This window comes from Oncorhynchus mykiss, chromosome 6, assembly GCF_013265735.2.
Source record: "Oncorhynchus mykiss isolate Arlee chromosome 6, USDA_OmykA_1.1, whole genome shotgun sequence".
Lineage (NCBI taxonomy): Eukaryota > Metazoa > Chordata > Actinopteri > Salmoniformes > Salmonidae > Oncorhynchus > Oncorhynchus mykiss.
The window spans coordinates 64,609,281-64,636,716 of NC_048570.1; the positions used below are offsets into that span (position 1 = coordinate 64,609,281).

Genomic DNA, 27,436 nt, shown 5'->3' on the forward strand with positions numbered 1-27,436 from the left:
CATTACACTGTGGAGAGAGGGCGGCTGAGGGGAGGGCGATGAAGATGGAAGCCAACATGAGAGGTCAGGACCTTCTAATCTCTTATAACAAAATGTAAAAAACGCCCCGTCTTTTGAGCCTTGACATCCCTAATGGAACAGACCACAGGTGACTGGTCCAAAGCTCCAGAATGTTCATTTAGTGAGGGAATGTGCTAACCGCAAGATTCTCCATTAAATATCTTGGAATTCTGTGTTTGTTTTCTTCATTCTTTGTCGATGTTGTTCTGTCTTTGCACACTGCATAATCATGTTCATTTTGACAAAGTTGTGGTGAGTAGAGTTTCTGCTGAATCCTAGCGTTAGCAGAACTATTGTTGTCTCAAATCCATGTCTTCCTTCACAGCAGTACGGTTGTCACCAAACATGACTAGCTCAAAGAATAAATAAAATCTAAAGGTCTGTCTTTCCTGAATATGTATTTAAAGTTAAATGACCTATCTGCTAGTATAATTTATTCTCTGTCTACTTAAAAGAGCAAAACAACTGCTTTCAATCGTATTTCTGATACCCAGCTCTCCACAGAGATCATTTGTGGTCTACCGCATCCGTCATGTAGCACGCCATGTGGCCATCTGACCAAGTTAATTAGTGGCAAGCCAACAAACATAAGGTCAAGTGACATGCTAATTAATTGTCAACAAAGAAGCAGCTTCCATAGGCAGACATAATGAAGGCTAAGAGGCATTACTAGACCTGTAATTCCACAGAGAGGCTGAGGTTGAATGGAAGGCTAATCCAAGATATCAGACAGTTGACCAACAAATAAGGTCTGGCAGTAGTCATATTAAAACGCCACACTAAACCCAACCAGAGAGGTGAGTTAGCGTGAGTTAGTAAGAGGTAGCATTGCTTTGCTCTGCCTTGCATATTACCTCAGAGAGTGACGTCTCTGCCCTCGGGCTCAGCTGGCTCTGGCTGACAGCACCCGGTTAGGGCCCCCACCCAGGGTTACGAGAACATTTAGGGTAGACTGGGATCTCTGACGGGCAGGCAGTCGCTCCAATTACAAAGCCACTAGTCCTCAACGGCTGACCAGGGGGATGCAGGAATCCCATCACCCAAACGTCTGGAAAGACGAATGAAGGTGGCAACTGATAACTGACGAAATTGTATGCACTCACTACTCACTCTGGACAAGAGCATCTGCTAAATGACTAAAATGTCAAATGTAATGTGCTGAGGTTTGAAGAGCCCAGGGGAGAACAGAGTATTGATCTACCTGCCATCATCTTCTGGGCCTCATAGGGCTCCATGTAGCCATCGTTCTCTGTGCTGGCCTGGGTCACCTTCTCTGTGGTGGCCTGGGTCCCCCCGTCCTGCTCCGCATCAAACGGGTCTGCATAGTCATCCAGGATAATGAGCTAGAGAGAGAGGGAGGGAGGGAGGGAGGGAGGGAATGAGAGTAGGTGAGAAAAGATTAGAATACATTTTACTGCTCTGTTTAAAACCACAACACATTCCGGAGCCCAGAGAGTTACATTGCAGAGGCAGGAGATGAGGAGAAAATGTAACTGGAACCTTAGGAGAGGAGTGGAGGTGACAGTATTAGTGATAGTACCAGTCTGGGCTCTGCAGGAACATGTGATCTCCACACGTCACAACACCGACAGAAAAGAAAAAGAAAGAAAGACATAAATAACAGCATCTTTCTCCGTGTGCCTCAGTTCCACCATCTCCTCTTTAGACTTCATGCTCCCTGCTACATCTAATTATACCATGGTACTCTGACAGTGCCTGCTTTTCAAAGAGCGAGGAGAAAAAGAGGACAGCCCACAACTGGTAAACTGTCTTAAAGAGAAACAATTCTACAGATTTACAGGGATTTGGCAGAGAGCCATGGCTAATTGCAGTCTTGCTCTCTTTACTAAGAATGTCTTGCAGAAGCTGACAATTAAGTGGACATCCTGTCCTAAACCCCAGAAATACAGCCAACTCTTAGGGTATCAAAATGACTGTCCACACACAGTCTCAGCATCTCTGGCCAGAGCAATTTCCTGAGCACCAAGAAAACTGCTCCCCTTCACATACATAATTCTCTTCCAGATAAAGTAAATATTTAAAGTTCTCTTCCATCTGCCATGTTGGACAGGCACTCCAAAGAGAAAATCTGACTAGAGGGGGTTTGGACTGGCTACTACCAGTACCAGGAGGTGAACATACATGGGCTATCTTCAGTTGGGACTCTAGAGAATCAATAGTGGTGCCAGTCTGTTCACCCAGCGGGCAGACAGACGGACTGGAGGAGTGTGTGTGTGTGTGTGGGGGGGGGTCCAAAATCTGGGAAACAACTCAATGGAGACCTACCATGATTAAGTCAACACACACACACACAAAATGTGCAGACATGCATACTGTACACTGACAAGCACACACAGGACACATTCGCACAGACAATCACACACATGCAGTCAAGCACACACACGCAGACACACACACACAGGAAAGGAGTCAATTAGCACTACACCCCATGAGTCATACTTTAGCAGGAAGGGGTTTGGTGTCATTCTACATAAGCTCTTCAGTCATCTAGTGGACAGAGCTGGGCAATCCTAGGGTGAACTAGACTACTGCATGCCATGGCTGTACCGGGCCAACCAACCAACTGTCCTTAAACACAACCACAGCCCTTCCTCCACACCCTTCTCAGAAATACAGCCCACAGGGGAAGACACCTGCCAAGCCTCCCAGGCGGGGACTTTAAGGGGGAACAGAGGAATCCAGTACAGTACGATCCATGTTTAAAGCATTTCCCCAACTCCAGGCTTTCACACCACCTGGGAAAGCACCGTCCTTCTTCTGATCCAGTTTTGATTTCACTAAACAAGATAAGATACGATATACAAAACTGAAACCTTTCAGTGTGCATAGCAGTAAAGAGTGAAAAGTTCACCTTGGATGATGCGAATGCTGCGTAGGGTAAGAGGAGCCGATGATTTTACAGGAGGAAGGTGGCATATACAGTCGTGGCCAAAAGTTGAGAATGACACAAATATAAATGTTCAAAGTCTGCTGCCTCAGTTTGTATGATGGCAATTTGCATATACTCCAGAATGTTATGAAGAGTGATCAGATGAATTTCAATTAATTCCAAAGTCCCTCTTCGCCATGCAAATGAACTGAATCCCCCAAAAAACGTTTCAGCCCTGCCACAAAAGGACCAGCTGACATGTTAGTGATTCTCTAGTTAACACAGGTGAGTGTTGACGAGGACACAGCTGGAGATCACTCTCATGCTGATTGAGTTTGAATAACAGACTGTAAGCTGCAAAAGAAGGGTGGTGCTTGGAATCCTTGTTCTTCAACTGTCAACCATGGTTACCTGCAAGGAAACACATGCCGTCATCATTGCTTTGCACAAAAAAAGGGCGTCACACGCAAGGATATAGCTGCCAGTAAGATTGCACCTAAATCAACCATTTATCAGATCATCAAGAACTTGAAGGAGAGTGGTTCAATTGTTGTGAAGAAGGCTTTGGGGTGCCCGAGAAAGTCCAGCAAGTGCCAGGACCATCTCCTGAAGTTGATTCAGCTGCGGGATCGGGGCACCACCAGTACAGAGCTTGCTCATGAATGACAGCAGGCAGGTGTGAGTGCATCTGCACGCACAGTGAGGCAAAGACTTTTGGAGGATGGCCTGGTGTCAAGAAGGGCAGCAAAGAAGCCACTCTCCAGGAAAAACATCAGGGACAGACTGATATTCTGCAAAAGGTACAGGGATTGGACTGCTGCGGACTGGGGTAAAGTCATTTTCTCTGATGAATCCCCTTTCCGATTGTTTGGGGCATCCGTAAAAAAGCTTGTTCGGAGAAGACAAGGTGAGCGCTACCATCAGTCCTGTGTCATGCCAACAGTAAAGCATCATGAGACCATTCATGTGTGGTGTTGCTTCTCAGCCAAGGGAGTGGGCTCACTCAAAATTTTGCCTAAGAACACAGCCATGAATAAAGAATGGTACCAACACATCCTCCGAGAGCAACTTCTCCCAACCATCCAGGAACAGTTTGGTGACGAACAATGCCTTTTCCAGCATGATGGAGCACCTTGCCATAAGGCAAAAGTGATAACGAAGTGGGTCGGGAAACAAAACATCAATATTTTGGGTCCATGGCCAGGAAACTCCCCAGATCTTAATCCCATTGAGAACTTGTGGTCAGTCCTCAAGAGGCAGGTGGACAAACAAAACCCCACAAATTCTGACAAACTCCAAGCATTGATTATGCAAGAATGTGCTGCCATCAGTCAGGATGTGGCCCAGAAGATAATTGACAGCATGTCACGGCAGATTGCAGAGGTCTTGAAAAATAAGGGTCCACACTGCAAATATTGACTCTTTGCATCAACTTCATGTAATTGTCAGTAAAAGCCTTTGACACTTGCTTGTAATTATACTTCAGTATTCCATAGTAACATCTGACAAAAATATCCAAAGACACTGAAGCAGCAAACTTTTTGGAAATTAATATTTGTGTTATTCTCAAAACTTTTGGCCACGACTGTATATGCTCCAACAGATCACCTACACAAAAATTGGTAGATTAGGTACTAGACCCTTACAGTGCCTTGCGAAAGTATTCGGCCCCCTTGAACTTTGCGACTTTTTGCCACATTTCAGGCTTCAAACATAAAGATATAAAACTGTATTTTTTTGTGAAGAATCAACAACAAGTGGGACACAATCATGAAGTGAAACAACATTTATTGGATATTTCAAACTTTTTTAACAAATCAAAAACTGAAAAATTGGGCGTGCAAAATTATTCAGCCCCCTTAAGTTAATACTTTGTAGCGCCACCTTTTGCTGCGATTACAGCTGTAAGTCGCTTGGGGTATGTCTCTATCAGTTTTGCACATCGAGAGACTGAAATTTTTTCCCATTCCTCCTTGCAAAACAGCTCGAGCTCAGTGAGGTTGGATGGAGAGCATTTGTGAACAGCAGTTTTCAGTTCTTTCCACAGATTCTCAATTGGATTCAGGTCTGGACTTTGACTTGGCCATTCTAACACCTGGATATGTTTATTTTAGAACCATTCCATTGTAGATTTTGCTTTATGTTTTGGATCATTGTCTTGTTGGAAGACAAATCTCCGTCCCAGTCTCAGGTCTTTTGCAGACTCCATCAGGTTTTCTTCCAGAATGGTCCTGTATTTGGCTCCATCCATCTTCCCATCAATTTTAACCATCTCCCCTGTCCCTGCTGAAGAAAAGCAGGCCCAAACCATGATGCTGCCACCACCATGTTTGACAGTGTGTTCAGGGTGATGGGCTGTGTTGCTTTTACGCCAAACATAACGTTTTGCATTGTTGCCAAAAAGTTCAATTTTGGTTTCATCTGACCAGAGCACCTTCTTCCACATGTTTGGTGTGTCTCCCAGGTGGCTTGTGGCAAACTTTAAGACACTTTTTATGGATATCTTTAAGAAATGGCTTTCTTCTTGCCACTCTTCCATAAAGGCCAGATTTGTGCAATATACGACTAATTGTTGTCCTATGGACAGAGTCTCCCACCTCAGCTGTAGATCTCTGCAGTTCATCCAGAGTGATCATGGGCCTCTTGGCTGCATCTCTGATCAGTCTTCTCCTTGTATGAGCTGAAAGTTTAGAGGGACGGCCAGGTCTTGGTAGATTTGCAGTGGTCTGATACTCCTTCCATTTCAATATTAATCGCTTGCACAGTGCTCCTTGGGATGTTTAAAGCTTGGGAAATCTTTTTGTATCCAAATCCGGCTTTAAACTTATTCACAACAGTATCTCGGACCTGCCTGGTGTGTTCCTTGTTCTTCATGATGCTCTCTGCGCTTTTAACGGACCTCTGAGACTATCACAGTGCAGGTGCATTTACGGAGACTTGATTACACACAGGTGGATTGTATTTATCATCATTAGTCATTTAGGTCAACATTGGATCATTCAGAGATCCTCACTGAACTTCTGGAGAGAGTTTGCTGCACTGAAAGTAAAGGGGCTGAATAATTTTGCACGCCTAATTTTTCAGTTTTTGATTTGTTAAAAAAGTTTGAAATATCCAATAAATGTCGTTCCACTTCATGATTGTGTCCCACTTGTTGATTCTTCACAAAAAAATTCAGTTTTATATCTTTATGTTTGAAGCCTGAAATGTGGCAAAAGGTCGCAAAGTTCAAGGGGGCTGAATACTTTCGCAAGGCACTGTAAATGTGCTTCATACTGGCTATCATGTATTATACACCGATGGCCTGCCTCCTGCTTTTCCATCCGTTTTCGGGACATAATATAACTAGGACTAGTTTGCCACAGTGTAATTATGGGTTTTCCTCCTCTGTTTTTCTTCTGTGATATTAAAAGAGGAAATGCATCCAATGCAAACACTCTTTGGCCTTGTTTTTCTACCACAAATAGAATACATCTCCCGCACAACTTTAATTAAATTCAGCCAGTCAGCTTTCAGATGTTCCTGACACTGAAGTATTCAACAGTTACAAATGGCATGTTACCCCTCACATGGAGTATGTTTATCCACTTCACACGATATATCACCTTGGGTCTGTGTCCATCTGGAAACAGTAGCACAGCCCAAACCAGATACTAAGTCATCTTGACCAAAACAGAGGAGTGTACTTACAGCCAGCCCAGAGCACTGGCAACCCATTCTGACTGAACACATTCCACGTGGGAGAGAGCAAGGGAGAGAACCTCAGTGCATTAAGCTGCAGCCGTGTATGCCAGGAGCCATCTGTGTGTCCACGTGGTGAACAGAGAAAGCCTGGTTCAGTAATTAAAGGAAACTGTGCCTTATGACTGGCATGCCTTCAACCCCATACTTACTATATCTTAGTGTATATGAAAGTAGATATTCAACGACTCATGTCAGTGCCCTCCTCAGAAAGGGCACAATACCTGACAGTAGGACAATTCTACCGTACGTCCTCATTCTACACCTTCCCCTTGTTAGTGTACTGCCACAAAGCTGTAGCTAGCTTGACGACGGATGGCTGCTGTGCCCACAAACATTATATTTGGATTGTGTGGTCCTGTCATCAAACAGCAGGGACCAAAAAAATGGAAAAGAACATTGCAATCAAGCCAGACATACTGTATATTTAGCCCTGTGACGGCTCTTGTTCGCTCAATCATTTTTCACAGTCAGCAAATTAAAGCTCGTTTTAGCACCTGGTAATGTTGCTGCTGCTGAGGGAGAGAGGAGAGCCATTCTGCTTGTCCTCTGGAGCCTGAAGCTGAGGTTGATACTGAGGCCTGTTCTGGATGGCAGCTTCCTGCCTCCCACCACCTATCCTTATCACTTAGTACTAGCTACCCCACCAGATGTTCATATTTTATAACTATTTTTTCCACAGAGATTTTCATTTATGTGTCGACAGCGATTTCTCTGCCTAAGATACCAAGAAACAGTCTTAAAAACATACAAAAGCAATGGAATGGACAAACTACATTCCATTTGACACATCAATCTAACAGTTCCATATCCATTATTCAGAGAAAATGAATTTAGGGAAACAAGCAAACAACTCAGTGCAAGTAAAAGTTGGCATTTACCACACTACTTGGGTGTTGACTTTCCCCTGCCTTGGGCCACATCTAACACCAGTATTTGGTAGGAGGGGATCAATTAGTCGGAGTGTTTTGGGGAGTTACCCCTTCTCTTTGAAGGTCCTGCCACATTGCACTAATGCTACCCAGCTGGAGGAGTCGGGGAACATGGAGAGAGGGGAACGTCAGAGACGAGGCTCTGCCTGTCTGCTTCCCTACCTGCCTTCCTGGGGCCTCCCTGCCCGCCTGCCTACCAGCTTCCCTGCCTGCCTCCCTGCCTCTCTGCCAGCCCGCCTCCCTCCCTCCCTGCCTGGCGGCCTGCTTGCCTGGGGACCCACCATCTGTCTGCTGGCATGTCAGGGTGTGTCAGGACCACAGCCAAGCCACCACACTTGTCATGAAAGTCAAATTCACCCACAGTGAGTGCAATACTGCGGTGCTTCTATATAGAGTGCTATACTGTATGTGAGCTTTTCTAAGCAGAGATGTAAGCTGTGAGTAGCCTCACAAAGTAACCTTTTAGGCTTATACCCTCTCGCCCCCCTGGAAGCAGTCAGGACATATCCCTACACTGCAACAGCAAAGTGAGAACATACTTAAATAACTCCCAGCCTGGTGTCGTGCTGAGCTACCAGATTCACCATGTCTTACACCTGCAGCTGCTTAGATAGCCAGGCAGCCATAGTAGGAGAAATATCCACTCACTGCTTAAAAATACATTGCAGCTCTCAAGGAATGAAGTCTATTTCGAATCAGTGTGAGCCTAGTGAGAGCATTAGCTAAGAAGAGAGAGTGTAACAGGCACCTGCCACTTGGCATTCCACACAGTTAGCACAGAGAGTGCTTCTGAGATTACAATTCAATTGGGCTGCAGTCCTCCATTAGAACTAGGAAAATACACAATCCTCCTTCTCCCACACCATCACATGCAGACCAAGTGGATCTAACAGGCAATTATCATATAGAGCATCTGGGGCCATAAAAGGGAGAACATTAAAGTCTTAGTTTGTGGTCATCGTATAGGATGATAGGGTTTTGGCAGTATGCTGCACCAATTTATAGCTTTCCCCCACGTCCAAACTATTTAGTTAAATATGCCATTCCGTCATTGACATCTCATAAGCAAAATCCAACTCCTCAAACTATAAACACTAAAAAACTAATAATAATATAAGTAAACTGCTGCTGGATGCACCAGATAGTCATGTGTGTGCACGCGTGCATGTCTAATACGACAGCCAGCCCCCCTGCCAGCCATCTGAGTAGCCACCTGAACGACTGGTGACAGTAATATAATGTGGAGACGTTACACAGAAATGTGACAAATGTCACAGCTGGTCCAGAAAGGATGAGGCATGTCAGAGCTATTAGGGGCTGAAGCCTACCCCACCTCTCCCCCTACCAGGCCACCACAAGAGTCAATGGGGGGGGGGGGGCAGGAGGAATGGAGGGAAAGGGGGAAAAAAAGGGAATGGCATTTGTGATTTATGTCTCCACGCCACAGGGGATTTGAGCCACTGATAACCTAATACAACTCAGGGCTTAGCTGCTCGATTGAATTAGGGTGTTTCAAAGGGCTCTTTTTTGCTGCCATGGCTCTTTTGTTCTTAAGTTTTTTTTCAATGATATCAGATCTAATGAAAACCATCTTAGAGAGGGGGATAAGGAGGGGAGAGGAATAGACTGCCCAGCATATGGCATTTACGCTCCTGTTTAGACAAATATTAATTTAAAAAAGGAAAATTGAACAACAGATAACATCACACTGCCTGTTGCTGAATTCTGACTGCTCCAACTTACCTTCAACTCGAAATACAGGACACATGCACTCAGCTCAGTTCCAGTCATCTGAAGCTAACAGCTTGCCATCAAACATTGCCACAAGGCAATTTACTAAAGCAGAACCAATTGCAACCTCCGTTGTTGACACAATGCAGCCACTATCAATACGATACTTGTATGATTCACAGATGAGAGAAGAAATCTGGTTAGGACTCAAATGGAACCCGATTGTGAAGCATGATTCCATCTGGGGGCTATGTTCCTCTGAAAATACTGTATAGATGGAGCTTTCCCACAATACAGCTCTGACATTAATGAAACTTTATTACGACATCTCCTAACAGACAGGGGTTGTTGGCCTGGGAATCAGCCTGTGGCTCTATGGGCCTCAACAAGGACGTGGCAACGCCAGCCCTGAATGCCTACTTAAGAGCCAGGGAAGATAGCTGCTAGCTAATCAAATGATGTTTTCCATGAGCGCCCATTGTTTTCAATCAGTCACAAGCAATAGAAGCTAGAGCAACGCTAAGTGGAGGAGAGCACTTCTCATAAGTAAAGCGAAATCATGTTTGTCTTCTTGCAGCTGGATGAATTTGTCAGCTTTGCTTTTAGCCTTATTAAAGCCCTCTCAAAGTCAATGTTCCGTGGATAAAGCATGTTGCTTGATTAGGACAGACAGGAAATAAAGAGACAAATATTAATGGCTAGGGAAGACCTGTAGAGAAACAATTTAGAGATAAAAGCACAATCAGCGTTCAAGAACCTATTCAGCTGTTCAGATTATAGATAATTAGTACATGTGGTGACACTGGGTACAAAAGAAAACATTAAGACCGCCATTCTACCCTACATCGCCCAAACATGCATTTCCCCAGTCATAGATGACTTGCTTTGAAGGAAGTGAGGATTTAGGAAAGAGTGCAACACATGCTACTTCAACCAGCATGCTCCCTGTGGCAAGGGGATAATTTCTAGCATCCAATGTGTTCAGCCATCTCTCTCCGTCTTTCCCCCAGTCAGACATCTGTGTTGTTCAAAGCACAGCTCACACTTTTCCATGTTAACCTATTTGTTTGGTCTCCTTAAAGAATCCCGACCACATAAAACAGGCTTCTTTAGATCTCTGGGCTGCTGCACATGTGGGGTGGCTTTTGACACGCCAGTCGGGAAAAGCCCGCTCATTTGGCACATGGAGAAGTGGTTTAGTGCGTCATTGGTCATATCCTTTGCATGGGAACACTTCCAAAACGCAACGACAGTGACACGGATACCCTGTAACACGGGTCAGTGTTACAGCGAGAAAAACATCAGAGCTGCATTATAAATGGGAGAAAAGAGGCACTTGACACTTCACCTTGAGCTAAAAAGAGTTACATCACACAGCTGTGTGCAGTGTGCCCCTCCTACACTTGTGAGTGGGATATAGGTTATGCAGCAGGCAGAGCTATTCAGGCCTCACAACAGTCATGTTTTCCCACACCCACACTACAGTCACACCAACACAAGGTTTAAGGGAGCACTAAATCCCACTGATCACCGACGGAGGGATGACACGCTCGTGATAATCACAGACCTAGCTTCTACTGAAGGTCTGTACTTTCACGGCATGTTGCGCTGATGATCCCTTGAGAAAAAACAGGATTGAGAACAATGCATTCTACATTTGTGAGGATGTTTTACCACTGCCGTTGAAAGTTAGTGACAAAAGAATGCTACACTGCCAGTCTGCCACAGTATCAGCTTTATGTATTTTCTCTTTATCCCTGAAGTGAGACTCAAGGTCGCAGGTCGTTTCTCTGACAACGCCATATGGATCCTCAACAATGTTACGAGGGAGCTGCTGCACAAACTTGCTCTGTATTAGTTTTATTTATTTTTTAAAAGCACTTTCTATTCTCATTCCAAGGTTCTAGAAACCCGAGTGACACAAAACATATTGCGTAACGCCGAGCCAAGAGGCACGCAGCACTTTGGACAGTAGAGCAGCAGGCTTCTCACTGAGGCGGAGCCTTTTCTTTATTTTTATAAACCATTTATTTCATTTGAGCTTACTGGGCCTGAACAGGTGCTTCTCTGCTTCTAATGTAATATCACCTAACGTCAGGCCAGTAACCCAAGCACAATGCGTCACCATCCTCCTAGTCTCACAGGAATACCTTCTGTACTCTACCTTTTCCGTATGATCCCCTATTTTATTCCCTTTTTTAGCCCGATCATCCCTTTCTTTGAAAGAATGTCTCTTTTCAACTCTTGCAGTTCCCTGTGCACTCAAGTGGGACCAAGTCCCACCTTCTCTCCAGAGAGCCCTTATAGCATACTGAGGACCTCGGCTGGAGGGTGGCTGCCCCACATTCAGGCTCTCTTCATATTCAACAGATATTCGAGATTAACACTTGAGGATACGCTTGACAAAATCCAATTTCCTTTCTCTGCTCTCTTTCCCTCTGAAATAGATGTATGACTCTTTGAATGTAAGGAAGATGGAGTAGTGGTTAAGTTGTGAGGAGGAATGGGCTTGTTGTTGGTCCACTAGATGCATAAAAGGCTGAGGCACACAACTGCAGAAGTTGTGTTTGGGAGAAACAGCCTTAGATAAAGTTTTTTTTTTATTAAACATGTAGGCCAGTTGAGGACAAGTTCTCATTTCCAACTGAGTCCTGGCCAAGATAAAGCAAAGCAGTGTGACAAAAAACAACAGAGTTACACATGGGATAAACAAACGTACAGTCAATAACACAATAGAAAAATCTATATACAGTGTGTGCAAATAAAGTAAGATTGGGGAGGTAGTAAGGCAATAAATAGGCCATAGTGGCAAAATAATTACAATTTAGCATTAACACTTGATAGATGTGCAGATGATGTGCAAGTAGAGATACTGGGGTGCAAACGATTAAAAAAAATAACAATATGGGGATAAGGTAGTTGGGTGGGCTATTTACAGATGGGCTGTGTACAGATGCAGTGATCAGTGTGTGGTTTACTATGCTAGAGAAAGGAGACAAAAATGACAACTACGAAAAGTAGGGCTTGACATAAAAACAACAATGTGAATCCAGTGAGTATGACCTTTTGATTTGGGTGTGTGATTTATAGACAGTAAGGAAAACAAAATGAGGCAGGCCCAGGAGCCAGCTGTACATAAACAAAGCAGGGAAGTTTGATTTGATGAGGATGACTTGATTGGGGTCGGAAACGACATGGCCTCAGATAGCCTTTGTGTGGTGAGCGTGTACACAGAACACAGCACGTCAAACCCAACAGCTCCGAGACTGACAATAGAACTTGCAGGCAAGCAGGGTGGAGTCTTATGTCACCCTGCCATCGCTACGGGGCTTTCCACCTCCCATAGCAGGAGAGGGAGAGAGGGAAGGAGTCTTTACACGGACTTCACTGCAGCCTGACCTGATTAGGAGGTCACTAACAGAACATGACACCACAGCTTTGTATTGACACAGTACAATGTCACAATCACAAAGCCCTTGCCAGTTTGCTCAAGCTGCAACATGAGGAAATATTAACCCGCCTGGTTATATTTTAGCACAGATGTGAGAGCAGAGTCAACATTCCCAGACTGTTTGAGAGTGGCGAGCTAGCGTAGACTTGCCCAGCCCCAGTCAAAAGGGAACGTCACCAAGTTGTAAACACTTCCCGTCAGGAAGAGAGCACTTCCTTAATCCTGGAGCAACCCTCTTGTTTCTTATTTTCCACCAAACAAAAGCAGACAGTCAGTGGCCTGGTTGCTTTACCTTTGGTCCAATCACTGCACCAAGCAATTTATATGGTGGCTGAACTATATTAGGCCTACACCTAGAGACAGAGTAATAAAACAGTGTTACATGTCATACAGTAGTAACTATAGGGTATTACGGAAGGGAAAACAGCAGGGCACACTCTCGAACCCTACTCAACCCTACTCAAGATCTGTGTCCTACGAAGCCTAGAGAGACATCAGTGCCCATCCAGTCTATAATGAGAGGTACAGCCAGTTCCCCAGCGGTGCCCGTGTCTACAGTGCCTTGCGAAAGTATTCGGCCCCCTTGAACTTTGCGACCTTTTGCCACATTTCAGGCTTCAAACATAAAGATATAAAACTGTATTTTTTTGTGAAGAATCAACAACAAGTGGGACACAATCATGAAGTGGAACGACATTTATTGGATATTTCTAACTTTTTTAACAAATTAAAAACTGAAAAATTGGGCGTGCAAAATTATTCAGCCCCTTTACTTTCAGTGCAGCAAACTCTCTCCAGAAGTTCAGTGAGGATCTCTGAATGATCCAATGTTGAACTAAATGACTAACGATGATAAATACAATCCACCTGTGTGTAATCAAGTCTCCGTATAAATGCACCTGCACTGTGATAGTCTCAGAGGTCCGTTAAAAGCACAGAGAGCATCATGAAGAACAAGGAACACACCAGGCAGGTCCGAGATACTGTTGTGAATAAGTTTAAAGCCGGATTTGGATGCAAAAAGATTTCCCAAGCTTTAAACATCCCAAGGAGCACTGTGCAAGCAATAATATTGAAATGGAAGGAGTATCAGACCACTGCAAATCTACCAAGACCTGGCCGTCCCTCTAAACTTTCAGCTCACACAAGGAGAAGACTGATCAGAGATGCAGCCAAGAGGCCCATGATCACTCTGGATGAACTGCAGAGATCTACAGCTGAGGTGGGAGACTCTGTCCATAGGACAACAATCAGTCGTATATTGCACAAATCTGGCCTTTATGGAAGAGTGGCAAGAAGAAAGCCATTTCTTAAAGATATCCATAAAAAGTGTCTTAAAGTTTGCCACAAGCCACCTGGGAGACACACCAAACATGTGGAAGAAGGTGCTCTGGTCAGATGAAACCAAAATTGAACTTTTTGGCAACAATGCAAAACGTTATGTTTGGCGTAAAAGCAACACAGCCCATCACCCTGAACACACTGTCAAACATGGTGGTGGCAGCATCATGGTTTGGGCCTGCTTTTCTTCAGCAGGGACAGGGAAGATGGTTAAAATTGATGGGAAGATGGATGGAGCCAAATACAGGACCATTCTGGAAGAAAACCTGATGGAGTCTGCAAAAGACCTGACTGGGACGGAGATTTGTCTTCCAACAAGACAATGATCCAAAACATAAAGCAAAATCCACAATGGAATGGTTCAATAATAAACATATCCAGGTGTTAGAATGGCCAAGTCAAAGTCCAGACCTGAATCCAATCGAGAATCTGTAGAAAGAACTGAAAACTGCTGTTCAAATGCTCTCCATCCAACCTCACTGAGCTCGAGCTGTTTTGCAAGGAGGAATGGGAAAAAATTTCAGTCTCTCGATGTGCAAAACTGATAGAGACATACCCCAAGCGACTTACAGCTGTAATCGCAGCAAAAGGTGGCGCTACAAAGTATTAACTTAAGGGGGCTGAATAATTTTGCACGCCCAATTTTTCAGTTTTTGAAATGTTAAAAAAGTTTGAAATATCCAATAAATGTCATTCCACTTCATGATTGTGTCCCACTTGTTGTTGATTCTTCACAAAAAAATACAGTTTTATATCTTTATGTTTGAAGCCTGAAATGTGGCAAAAGGTCGCAAAGTTCAAGGGGGCCGAATACTTTCGCAAGGCACTGTATGGAGACCACGACCCCACTGGCAGACACACACACACACACTCCAGCCTCAGCACCTGTCAGTGAGCACAGGTCATAGGTCAGCTCCACTGTGAAGGAAGGGCACAGACCTTAAAGAGCTCCACTCTACCTCCCGGATAGTAAATACAGAAACAGCGCAGCTTAACTCCCCTCTACACTATATCTAAAATACCATGGGATAATTCCTATGTTCTACACACAGAAAACCCAGCATAGGTCAGATATGGCCAACTACGTGGGGAGAGCAGCAGTGTTTGGTGTACTCAGAGTTTGAGGTTAAGGGCCGTCCTACTGTTAGCTATCAGTGGGGCGGTTAAAAATACCAGTGCTTCACGCAGGCTTTCTGTACATGCCCTGGATGGCATGAAACCTCAGGGCTCAATTTGTTTCCTTTTAATCCGTGTCTGATGATGTGCTCACGAACCAGGGCTTCCCTTACAGGTTCTACTACACTGTGTTATTAAACAAAACAGTGCCATGTGGCCACAGACAACTGTCCTGACCACAGTGGCCAATAACTGCCTGCATACAGGGCTGGTATTATGTGACCTGTTGGGTTCACATGAGCCATACAGGTTGTACAGCTAAAAGCCTAGAGAAATACACAGTGGAACAGCTACAGTAACCCTCTTTAGGAAAAACTAAGAGAAGGGAATGTTTGAATGCAACTGTTTCCACATCTCAGGACTAGAATTGTACATGGGGGTTAATTTATTAAAAACTTTGTCATCGTGTTAAATTGGTTAACAATTCGCCCCCCCCCAAATAAAAATTGCAACAAAATGTTTTGTGACTGACAACAGATAGGTGCAGTGAAATGTGTTGTTTTACAGGATCAGCCATAGTAGAACGGAGCCCCTGGAACAAATTAGGGTTAAGTTCCTTGCTCAAGGGAACAGATTTTTCATCTGGTCAGTTTGGGTATTCGAACCAGCGACTGCTTGGTTACTGGCCCAACGCTCTAACCGCTAAAAAGCAGGTGAAGACTCCTCTTAACCCATTGTAAACCTCTAGTCATACACCATATGCTACTCAGTATTTTCAGTATTAGGTATGCTATGCATCATTCAGCTTTCAAAAACACCCAATGTCATTACAAAGTTGTATAAACCTCTATAAACAGTCCACTTCAATATCAATGCATAATCTCTTTCCTGACCAGATCAAAATTTGTCCTCATGTGATTCCTCCATGTCGTAGTGTAGTCATCTTCCCCATGCAGAATGACATCATCCTGGTGGGTTGAGGCGGGGTGTAAATAAAGTCAGCTTTGTTGGCCCAGCGCCAGCAGAGGTTCCTTCCTCCTAAAGAGCTCTTCCAGGATTCCTGCCTGGGCCATAGGAATTTAGAACTAACTAACTAACTGATTCCCTGTGCAACTGTTGAGGACAGAATATGATAAACCCATAAAACACCACAGAAAGGTATTGTTTGGAGAAAGAAAAAAAACACATGGCTGCCCAGTCCACCTGGAAATGCTTGACAATCTGTTGCTGGAAAACAATAGTGCCAGTTGCCAGGGCAGCTGGGATACCTTGAAGAGTTCAACAAATAGATGGCCCTCTTGGACACTTCAGAGAACAATTTTATGGTTGATAACTACCCAACAGTCCTCAAACTGGACTACAAGGAGATGCTGCACCAAAGCAATCATCTTAGACCAGGCTCAGCTGTAATTATGGGGAAGTGTATCCATAGCAACCAAATACTTAAAAATTAAATATTATCATAATGTGGAAAGTGTTCATTTCCTTGTGAAACACACCCATTGAAAATAACAAATGTTTTGATCATCTTTAAATGAAATCTAAATTTTGTCCCCTGCCATTGGACCTAACTAACTTTAAATTCTACATAGTATCGCTATCTAGGCTCTATGGTAGGGATGCACGATATATCGGTGACCATAACGGAATTGGACTATATCAGCTAAAACTGCCAACATCGGTATCGGCCGATGTCTAGTTTAACGCTGAGGTGCAAAAGCACTAGGTTGACTGTGCCTTTAAACAGCTTGGAAAATTCCAGAAAATAATGTCATGGCTTTAGAAGCTTCTGATAGGCTAATTGATATCATCTAAGTCAATTGGAGGTGTACCTGTGGACGTATATTTCAAGGTCTACCTTCAATCTCAGAGCCTCTTTGTTTGACATCATGAGAAAATCAAAAGAAATCAGCCAAGACCTCAGAAAAAAAATTGTAGACCTCCACAAGTCTGGTTCATCCTTGGGAGCAATGTCCAAACACCTGAAGGTACCACGTTCATCTGCACAAACAATAGTACGCAAGTATAAACACCCTGGGACCACACAGCCGTCATAGCGCTCAGGAAGGAGATGCGTTCTGTCTCCTCGAGATGAACGTACTTTGGTGCGAAAAGTGCAAATCAATCCCAGAACAACAGCAAAGGACCTTGTGAAGATGCTGGAGGAAACGGGTACAAAAGTATATTTTTCCACAGTAAAACTATTCCAATATTGACATAACCTGAAAGGACGCTCAGCAAGGAAGAAGCCTCTGCTCAAAAACTGCCATAAAAAAGCCAGACTACGGTTTGCAACTGCACATGGGGAAAAATATTGTACTTTTTGGAGAAATGTCCTCTGGTCTGATGAAACAAAAATAGAACTGTTTGGCAATAATGACCATTGATATCTTTGGAGGAAAAAGGGGGTGGCTTGCAAGCCGAAGAACACTATCCCAACCGTGAAGCACGGGAGTGACCCCAAGCATACTTCCAAAGTTGTGGCAAAATGGCTTAAGGACAACAAAGTCAAAGTATTGGAGTGGCCATCACAAAGCCCTGACCTCACTCCTATAGAAAATGTGTGGGCAGAACTGAAAAAGCGTGTGCGAGCAAGGAGGCATACAAACCTGTCTCTGTTACACCAGCTCTGTCAGGAGGAATGGGCCAAAATTCACCCAACTTATTGTGGGAAGTTTGTGGAAGGTTACCCGAAGCATTTGACCCAAGTTAAACATAAAGGCAATGCTACCAAATACTAATTGAGTGTATGTAAACTTCTGACTACTGGGAATGTGGTGAAAGAAATAAGCTGAAATAAATAATTCTCTACAATTATTCTGACGTTTCACATTCTTCAAATAAAGTGGTGACCCTAACTGACCTAAGAAATTATTTTTTTACAAAGGATTAAATGTCAGGAATTGTGAAAAACTGAGTTTAAATGTAATTGGCTAAGGTGTATATAAACTTCAACTGTACATACATACTATGGAACGTTGTTTGGGTCTTTGCATGTCAAAAAAGATACACTGTCAAAGCCGTACAAAAAGTCTGCAAACAAGCAAACACCGGCCACGAACAGTGTTTACGATACCGCGTTGGTAATAAAGCATAATTTGTTCGACTGCAACTTCTGAAGTAGCTAGCTTTTGCTTGGTACCTAGCTAGCTCCAAATACAACCAACCTGAAAACAATGACCAGTAAAAACTGCAGTCATTTTCATTATTCTTAGCAATGATTTAGGAATCCTTGTGAGTAAGTATTAGCTAGGTTGCCACTTGTGGTTCCCCTATTGAAATTGAACTTCAGTTCTTGAAAATAAAAAGCTAGCCAGCTACTTAACCCTGTTGCCCAAAACTAAGCAGTTTAGTAACTAAGTTAGTAACTAGTAACTAAGTTATAAGCAGTCAGCTAGCTTCATCTGGCTAGTGAGGCTCAACCTGACCGGGTTATGTGTTGTGAAGCTAGCCACAATAAGTATTAGGCACAATAGTTGAATTTGCGGTAATATTCAGGTTCTGATTGGTCAACAAGCTTATTTGGCACATCAAATAGTATATTTTTTTGACACGCAAAGACCCAACCTGCGTCCCATAGAAATCGAGGTTGAGAATGAAACGACTGAACAACAAAACAGCACAGCAAATAAAGTGAAGAAATAGGTTTTGATTATGTTTTACTGGTAATGGGGACATACTTAAATGCCATCAAAATACATTTTTGGTCAGTGTGTGTGAGTAACCTTTATTTAACAAGGCAAGTAAGTTTACAATGACGGCCTACCCCAGCCTCTAACTGTACTAAAATGCTTAGAAAGGCCTTTAAAATGTTAAATATCGGTATCGTGTTTTTTTGGCAAGGAAAATATCAGATATCGGTATCGGCCAAAAATGTCATATCGGTGCATCACTACTTTCTGGTCATCATGAACTCAATTTTTTAACTGTATAGTTATTTACTGTATAGTGTAGTTACTCTGGTAAGCATTAAAAAAGTAAAAGGGTCAGCATGTTTTAACTCCTACTCTATAGGCCCACTGTACTCTGTGCCTCTACTCTGTTTGCCTGGACCATATTCCATGTGTACCAGAAATAAGAATGAAAGAGAACATTTAACCTACCATGGGTGTTACATCTGGAAATGACCTTCACATAGCAGACAATTAAGCAGCAATTACAACCCCTTTCAGGTGACACTTACAAAGCAATTCCTTTCAGACGTCTTCCTTGGTGATACAGTGTAAGTAAACAGGCGTGTGTTTGTGTGAAGGTGGGAGTGGGAGGAGAACTGCACTTCCTGTAATGCTCTGACATTCAGCTAAAGCCAGCTATCAGAACCTGTCAGCTTCCATCTGATAGTAAGACAGGTATGAGACTGCTCATACGTCTAGAGACACCCACGTGTTTCCACTGGGATTCTCTGCCTCTAACCCTATTACAGGGGCTGAGTCACTGGCTTACTGGGGCTCTCTCATGCCGTCCCTGGAGGGGGTGCGTCACCTGAGTGGGTTGATTCACTGATGTGGTCATCCTGTCTGGGTTGGCGCCCCCCCCCCCCCTTGGGTTGTGCCGTGGCGGAGGTCTTTGTGGGCTATACTCGGCCTTGTCTCAGGATGGTAAGTTGGTGGTTGAAGATATCCCTCTAGTGGTGTGGGGGCTGTGCTTTGGCAAAGTGGGTGAGGTTATATCCTTCCTGACCCCTCCTGTCTCAGCCTCCAGTATTTATGCTGCAGTAGTTTGTGTCGGGGGGCTAGGGTCAGTTTGTTATATCTGGAGTACTTCTCCTGTCCTATTCGGTGTCCTGTGTGAATCTAAGTGTGCGTTCTCTAATTCTCTCCTTCTCTTTCTTTCTCTCGGAGGACCTGAGCCCTAGGACCATGCCCCAGGACTACCTGACATGATGACTCCTTGCTGTCCCCAGTCCACCTGACCGTGCTGCTGCTCCAGTTTCAACTGTTCTGCCTTATTATTATTCGACCATGCTGGTCATTTATGAACATTTGAACATCTTGGCCATGTTCTGTTATAATCTCCACCCGGCACAGCCAGAAGAGGACTGGCCCCACATAGCCTGGTTCCTCTCTAGGTTTCTTCCTAGGTTTTGGCCTTTCTAGGGAGTTTTTCCTAGCCACCGTGCTTCTACACCTGCATTGCTTGCTGTTTGGGGTTTTAGGCTGGGTTTCTGTACAGCACTTTGAGATATCAGCTGATGTACGAAGGGCTATATAAATACATTTGATTTGATTTGATTTGACGTGTCACATGATGGATTCTGGTGCCCGTCCACCAGGAGGTCAGATGCCCCGGTCGTGTTTACTTCTGACATTTCTCCCATCACTACAAGGACAGAGAGGAGCAGAGTAGAAAACAGAACAACAAAGAGCTATGCACATCCCCCTGAAGAGAGGATTGCCAGAGTCAAGGCTTTAAAGCAAGACTGAGATAGTGAGGGAATGAAGATGAGGAAAGTTCAGAACCCCAAGCACTGCTAATCTATAGGCCAGTCAAACAGCCTTGATTTATCCACACCAAGAGACTGCTGCTGGAAGGAAAAATCACCATAAGAACACACACACACACACACACACAAAATCAGATTGGAACAGAAAGCCAAAGACAAAGGGACGCGCGGTAAAGCCGTAACATGTCTATTCCATGGGAAATTAAAGAGCGTCGGTTCAAACCCCCACACGATGTTGAGACGCTACTCGTAAGCGAATTACACACAACTGTCCCTTCAATGACTTGGCTAAACAACACCTGATTGGCTCACAGCGCCTGCTCTGATTCCATTATCTGAGAAATGATCTGGGCTGGGGAGGCTCAGGCAGCTGAGATGTGATCTGGGATGGGGAGTGTTGGGGAGGCTCAGGCAGCTGAGATGTGATCTGGGCTGGGGAGTGTTGGGGAGGCTCAGGCAGCTGAGATGTGATCTGGGCTGGGGAGTGTTGGGGAGGCTCAGGCAGCTGAGATGTGATCTGGGCTGGGGAGTGTTGGGGAGGCTCAGGCAGCTGAGATGTGATCTGGGCTGGGGAGTGTTGGGGAGGCTCAGGCAGCTGAGATGTGATCTGGGCTGGGGAGTGTTGGGGAGGCTCAGGCAGCTGAGATGTGATCTGGGCTGGGGAGTGTTGGGGAGGCTCAGGCAGCTGAGATGTGATCTGGGCTGGGGAGTGTTGGGGAGGCTCAGGCAGCTGAGATGTGATCTGGGCTGGGGAGTGTTGGGGAGGCTCAGGCAGCTGAGATGTGATCTGGGCTGGGGAGTGTTGGGGAGGCTCAGGCAGCTGAGATGTGATCTGGGCTGGGGAGTGTTGGGGAGGCTCAGGCAGCTGAGATGTGATCTGGGCTGGGGAGTGTTGGGGAGGCTCAGGCAGCTGAGATGTGATCTGGGCTGGGGAGTGTTGGGGAGGCTCAGGCAGCTGAGATGTGATCTGGGCTGGGGAGTGTTGGGGAGGCTCAGGCAGCTGAGATGTGATCTGGGCTGGGGAGTGTTGGGGAGGCTCAGGCAGCTGAGATGTGATCTGGGCTGGGGAGTGTTGGGGAGGCTCAGGCAGCTGAGATGTGATCTGGGCTGGGGAGTGTTGGGGAGGCTCAGGCAGCTGAGATGTGATCTGGGCTGGGGGTGTTGGGGTGGCTCAGGCAGCTGAGATGTGATCTGGGCTGGGGGTGTTGGGGAGGCTCAGGCAGCTGAGATGTGATCTGGGCTGGGGGTGTTGGGGTGGCTCAGGCAGCTGATGCCCACTTGTAGCAGTCATCATTCCAACACGCTCAAATATACATGTAGAGTAGAGAAACACCATGCGTATGCAGGGAAAGACAAAGCATAGAAGCGAAAGAATGAGTGAAAATGGGATTTTGAGATGAACAACCGAGAATGGCAATTGAGACAGGAATCGGTCTCAAGGACAGGAATAAAACTGGTTAATGACAAAACAAATAAGCCATGGTCTCCCCGGCTGCTAATGCATCACTTGACTTCATGAACCGCTGAGTCAAAGGCTGTTAAAAAGGTACATGGAAGGAAAAGAGGGAAACAACCATGAAATAAATCTGTCAAATCTAATGTCTCCGCTGGCTGTGGGACAGCTGACTGTATTGTGTTCATGATCCTATACTGCGTGATTCTACACATAGTGTACGGAAACTGGCTTATGGACTCAGAGGCCCCATTCACTCAACTGCTTCCATGGGCCATGGTGGGAACTATAACATGGCTCAAACACAGCTGCATAGGGTCTCAAGGCCAGAGCAACCCTGGTGTCTAGGACAGTTTATGAATTCATAAAGCCACACAGCAATATATTTAGCCACATGATTTTACAAGGGAGACTTATGCACTATCACTGTTGTTTACACATTTCACAAGTTGTGCATGTCGTCACTTTCATGTGTCCTTGAGAAGTTAGTGCCGAGTCGAGTAGGCGAGACCATGCCAGGGGGAAGAGCGATGATGAGAACATTTAAATTAGCTGGATAATAATTGATCATCTCCCTCTACCATGAAGGTCTTGTCGTTATAAAACAGGAAAACATGAAAGAAAAAAAAAATGAAAAAAAATATCAAGCTGGTGCTCTTACCTGTGGCTGGCTCCTACGTGCTCGTCGTCATAAAAGAAAGTCCATAATAGAGTCCATCAGGATGGACAATAATGGGGGAGGCCTAAGTTTCATGTAATCACCATACTGTACATTGTATCATTGATGAACTAAGGCTTTCACCCCTCCCCCCCCCCTCCCCCCATTTAACTGAATAAAAAAGCTTTGGAGGGTTAAGATTAGACAAAACACTAGACGGCATAGACTCTGCTATTGGCAGCACAAGCATTAGGTAAGCAGTTATATAATTAGCATCCACTAGTCAAGTAATTAAAATATCAATGGGGTTCAGGCTGTAACAAGACAGTGGTGTGGTCCTCTCTTCCTAGCGCTCTCTCTCCCTATAGTCAGCATTCAAACACTTCACTCCAGCCAGTACAATTGACTAGCCGATTCAGTTCCTGTATAGTGTCCATAACTTGTGAGGTCTACAATAGATCATGTTCAGTGGAAGAAATGGAATTAAGATCAGAATCCAAGCATTCTTTGATATGCTGTAGGCCTAAACTAAGAATAATACATGCCTTGATATGCCACAACGTTACAAACTGTGAAATATCTTTATAAATAACATCTCATGTCAGAACAAGGCTGTTTGGAAATTCAGAATCATCAGATGAAACTGCCTGACACTCAAGGCCTGTCTACACCACCCCTCCTCTGTATTGGAACATAGAACACATTCCGTTTTACTGAGAAACCAGCTGAAAATCGGATGTTCTCACAGTAAGGGTGCAGCTAGGATTTTACATATCTGGTTGTTGGTAAAGGCCAATTCCACAGTAACAGGGTGATGCTGAGACTCCGATTTTTCACGTTGACATGTATGTCAAACAAAAACCAATGATTTCAAAGTTACACAAACCATAAAACTATACAAAAGGACTACTTTGAACAATTGACTGAACATTTCACAAAAACACATTTACTTGAAGAACAGTGCTTACTAAGTTTGCTAACAGTGACGGTTTGTTTTGTAAATCCGTTACCAAACATTGAATAACAGTCATATTATCAGCTGCATTTTGATAAGGGCAGAGGCTAGTGGTATTATATTAGAAAATCCTCACCGTGACAACCTCCAAAACTGATACAAATTATGATGACCGTCTACGAAAAACAAATCCACAACAAGTGGAATACATACAGTGTAATACCTGATAAGCCTATTTGCTTCTACAGGTAGTTCTACTGGAAAAGGAATAGGCTATTCTACATGTCTGTTCATAACCATCAGACTTGGGGTCTCTCACTACACCAATATCAGTTGGGGTCTAGACAATAGATCCTTCTGGAACAGTACCTGACAACATTACCTTGGCCTGTCTGTCGGAAAAGCCAGCACGTGTAAGGTTGAAGGCCTGTGTTTAGCCGAGTGATCAAACTCTTGTGGGGATGGTCTGCTCTCATTATTACTTACACCCCCCCCCCCTCCCATTTGACCACAGAACTAAATGAAAATTTAGTCTTCTGAATCAGAATTCCTCTAACTCACCCAACCCTCACATGGATGTACAATTTCAGCATATTATTATGTTCATGTTCGGGAGTGCAACATTTTAAAACCATTTTACTGAATAACCTGCCTGGCTGCCTGCTCCTCCAACATGTGCCCAGTGCACTGCAACAACAAAAAAAGGTAGGGGGGAGAGACAGCGGCAACAGTATTTCTCTGCTTGAGAATTCCATCCCTAATTGACTACCAAGATCAAAATAAGCCCCAATTAACAGGAGACAGCGGTAATCTGTTTAATTAGCCAATAGCAGTCAGTTGCTGTGAGGAAACAATCTTCAGTTTCCAATTATTTTAATTTGGTCAGCTCTGGAACATTGTTTATCATAAAATTCCAAAAACCCTGCATTGTTGAATGTGATGTCAACTGCATACGAGAAACTAAAAGACCATTTCTGAATACACTAATTACTGTACAATTACTATATGGAGGTTTTCAAGCTTTTAAATGGCTTGCCAATTGCCATGCTCCTTTGGTGCACGACACTGCTTACTGGTATATTTTAATGACCACTAGTTGAACTGAAATAGAAAAACTCCTATGGAATGGCAGGCAGGCACCCTCAACACTAAACAGACTGCACCTTACAACAGGTGTGAAAAGAGGAAGTAACCTGTTTAAGGGACTAAGGAATTTCATAACAGAATTGTAAACGTGCAGCACTACTTTGCATACTTGCATAAGGTTTTGGCTGTGCTCTAACTAAACTACTATGATATTGTCTGATGTAGTAAGCTTGAGTAAACAAATACCTGGCAACAGGTGATTAGTTAGTGCTTCAGAACAGGGACTAGCAGACTGAGTTATGCAGTATGGGTGTTGTCAATGTTGAGAAATATTTACGCACTTTTACTCACACACACTTATGCTTTTCCTGGGTCTACCTCCCCTGCCTGCGCTGGAGGGAGAGGCATGTACATTCATAAACAGAATCACGCTCTTCCTTAACCTCACTGACATTGAATGTCTCAGGTTTCTTCAAGTGTGTGTTCCTAAAAAGCAGTAGGCTTCAAGGCACGTGGTGTACACTGACTGCACAAGCATTCTTCTCATCGGTCTCCAGTCCACACACGATCTGTTGATGACAGGGACAGAGTAGACTAGGGTACAGAGATGACAGAGTTGTAAAAGTGTAGGTTTTGCTTGGTGAGCAGAGTTGAATGAACCTGGTCTGGATTATTTGAAAATGTGCATTTGGGCACCTTCACACAGGCCCAGTTCAAAAGTGTGAGAGAACAGTGAAATATACACGGTGTAGTTCTGCCCGTTTCAACAATCAATTTCCTGTTTGAATAAGTCCCTACATGATGGAACGTGGTCTGATCCACCGCTTTCAATGGTAACCAATGCATTTGAATAGTGAAAATGCCAACATCACACACCTATTGAACCATCTCTTTAATTGAACCTAGGTGGAGAGATTGTAATATCTTAAATTTAAGGAACTGTACCGGCATATGGCAGAAAGCGTATGACATCGTGTGGTAGAGCGGTTTGCTTCAAAGTTGTGAACAGAGTGCACCATGGTGGCGGTGGAGTTACGGTATGAGCAGGCATCAGCTACGGACATCGAACACAATTGTATTTTATTGATTTGAATGCACAGAGATACCGTGACGAGGTCCTGAGCCCCATTGTCGTGCCATTCAACCCCGGCCATCATGTTTCAGCATGATAATGCACGACCCCATGTCGCAAGGATCTGTACACACTTCCTGGAAGCTTAAAATGCCCCAGTTCTTCCATGGCCTGCATACTCACCAGACATGTCACCAATTCAGTGTATTTGGGATGCTATGGATGGACAGCATGTTCCAGTTCAGTAAATAAAATAAATGGTTTTGGCCAATTTGTACTCCCATTTTAATGGCATTGGAATGTTTTCATAATGGAAGCAGAGACCGTGTAAATAAGAATTTGTTCTTAACTGACTTGCATAGTTAAATAAAGGTTCAAAAAAGAAATGGGATCCACATGTTCATCCGACTGTGGGGAAAAAGATGATTAAGGGCTTCTTTGCCAACATACAGAACTATCCATTTCACTGAAAGGTTAGAGTTTAAAATATTGTAATAAACTTCATGCTTGAAGACAGCATGTATCTTCCTTTCACCTACCGACATGCAGGCTACACTTCTTTATCCAATGTGTCAGTAAAGATTTCTGAGCTAGAGTCCTCATGTACTGTGCAGCTGTTGTCTGTCTGACTGACCCAGCCATTGACAAACACCAGAAAATAACTACACTGAACAAAAATAGAAAAACGCAGTGTTGGACCCATGTTTCATGAGCTAAAATAAAGGATACTAGAAATGTTCCATACACACAAAAATGTACACAAATTTATTTTACATCCCTTAGTGTGCATTACTCCTTTGCCAAGATAATCCATCCACCTGACAGGTGTGGCTTGTCAAGAAGCTGATTAAACAGCATGATCATTACACAGGTGCAACTTGTGCTGGGGACAAAAGGGCATTCTAAAATATGCAGTTTTGTAACAACGCCACAGATGTCTCAAGTTGAGGGAGCGTGTAATTGGCATTCTGACTGCAGGAATGTCCATCAGAGTGGTTGCCAGAGAATTGAATGTTAATTTCGCGACCATAAGCTGCATCCGTAGTTTTAGAGAATTTGTCAGTATGTCCAACCGGCCGCACAATCACACTGCGTGTATGGTGTCATGTGGGTGTGGTTTGCTAATGTCAATGTTGTGAACAGAGTGCCCTATGGTGATCGATGGGGTTACGGTATGGGCAGGCATAAGCGACGAACAACGAACACAATTGCATTTTATTGATGGCAATTTGAACGCACCGAGATACCATGACAAGATCCTGAGGCCCATTGTTGTGACATTCATCCACCCACAATTTTCTCATGTTTCAGCATGATAATGCACGACCCCATGTCAAAGATCTATACACACCTCCTGGAAAGGGAAAATGGCATGCATACTCAGACATGTCACTCATTGAGCAAGCTTGGGATGCTCTGGATTGACATGTATGACAGCGTGTTCCAGTTCCCACCAATATCCTGAAACTTCACACAGCCATTGAAGAGTTGTTGAACAACAATCAAC

At 44.1% G+C, this 27,436-nt stretch overlaps 1 protein-coding gene across 2 annotated transcripts in view; it reads right to left on the reverse strand.

Moving 5' to 3' along the window:
- LOC110526338 (SH2 domain-containing adapter protein F) overlaps window positions 1–27,436 on the reverse strand; it is a 132,892-nt gene that overhangs the window by 99,538 nt on the left and 5,918 nt on the right. For both annotated transcript variants that reach the window (XM_036980692.1, XM_036980691.1), the window contains exon 8: window positions 1,262–1,403. In XM_036980692.1, coding sequence (XP_036836587.1) covers window positions 1,262–1,403 — 142 coding nt within the window. The remainder of the gene's footprint in view (window positions 1–1,261; window positions 1,404–27,436) is intronic.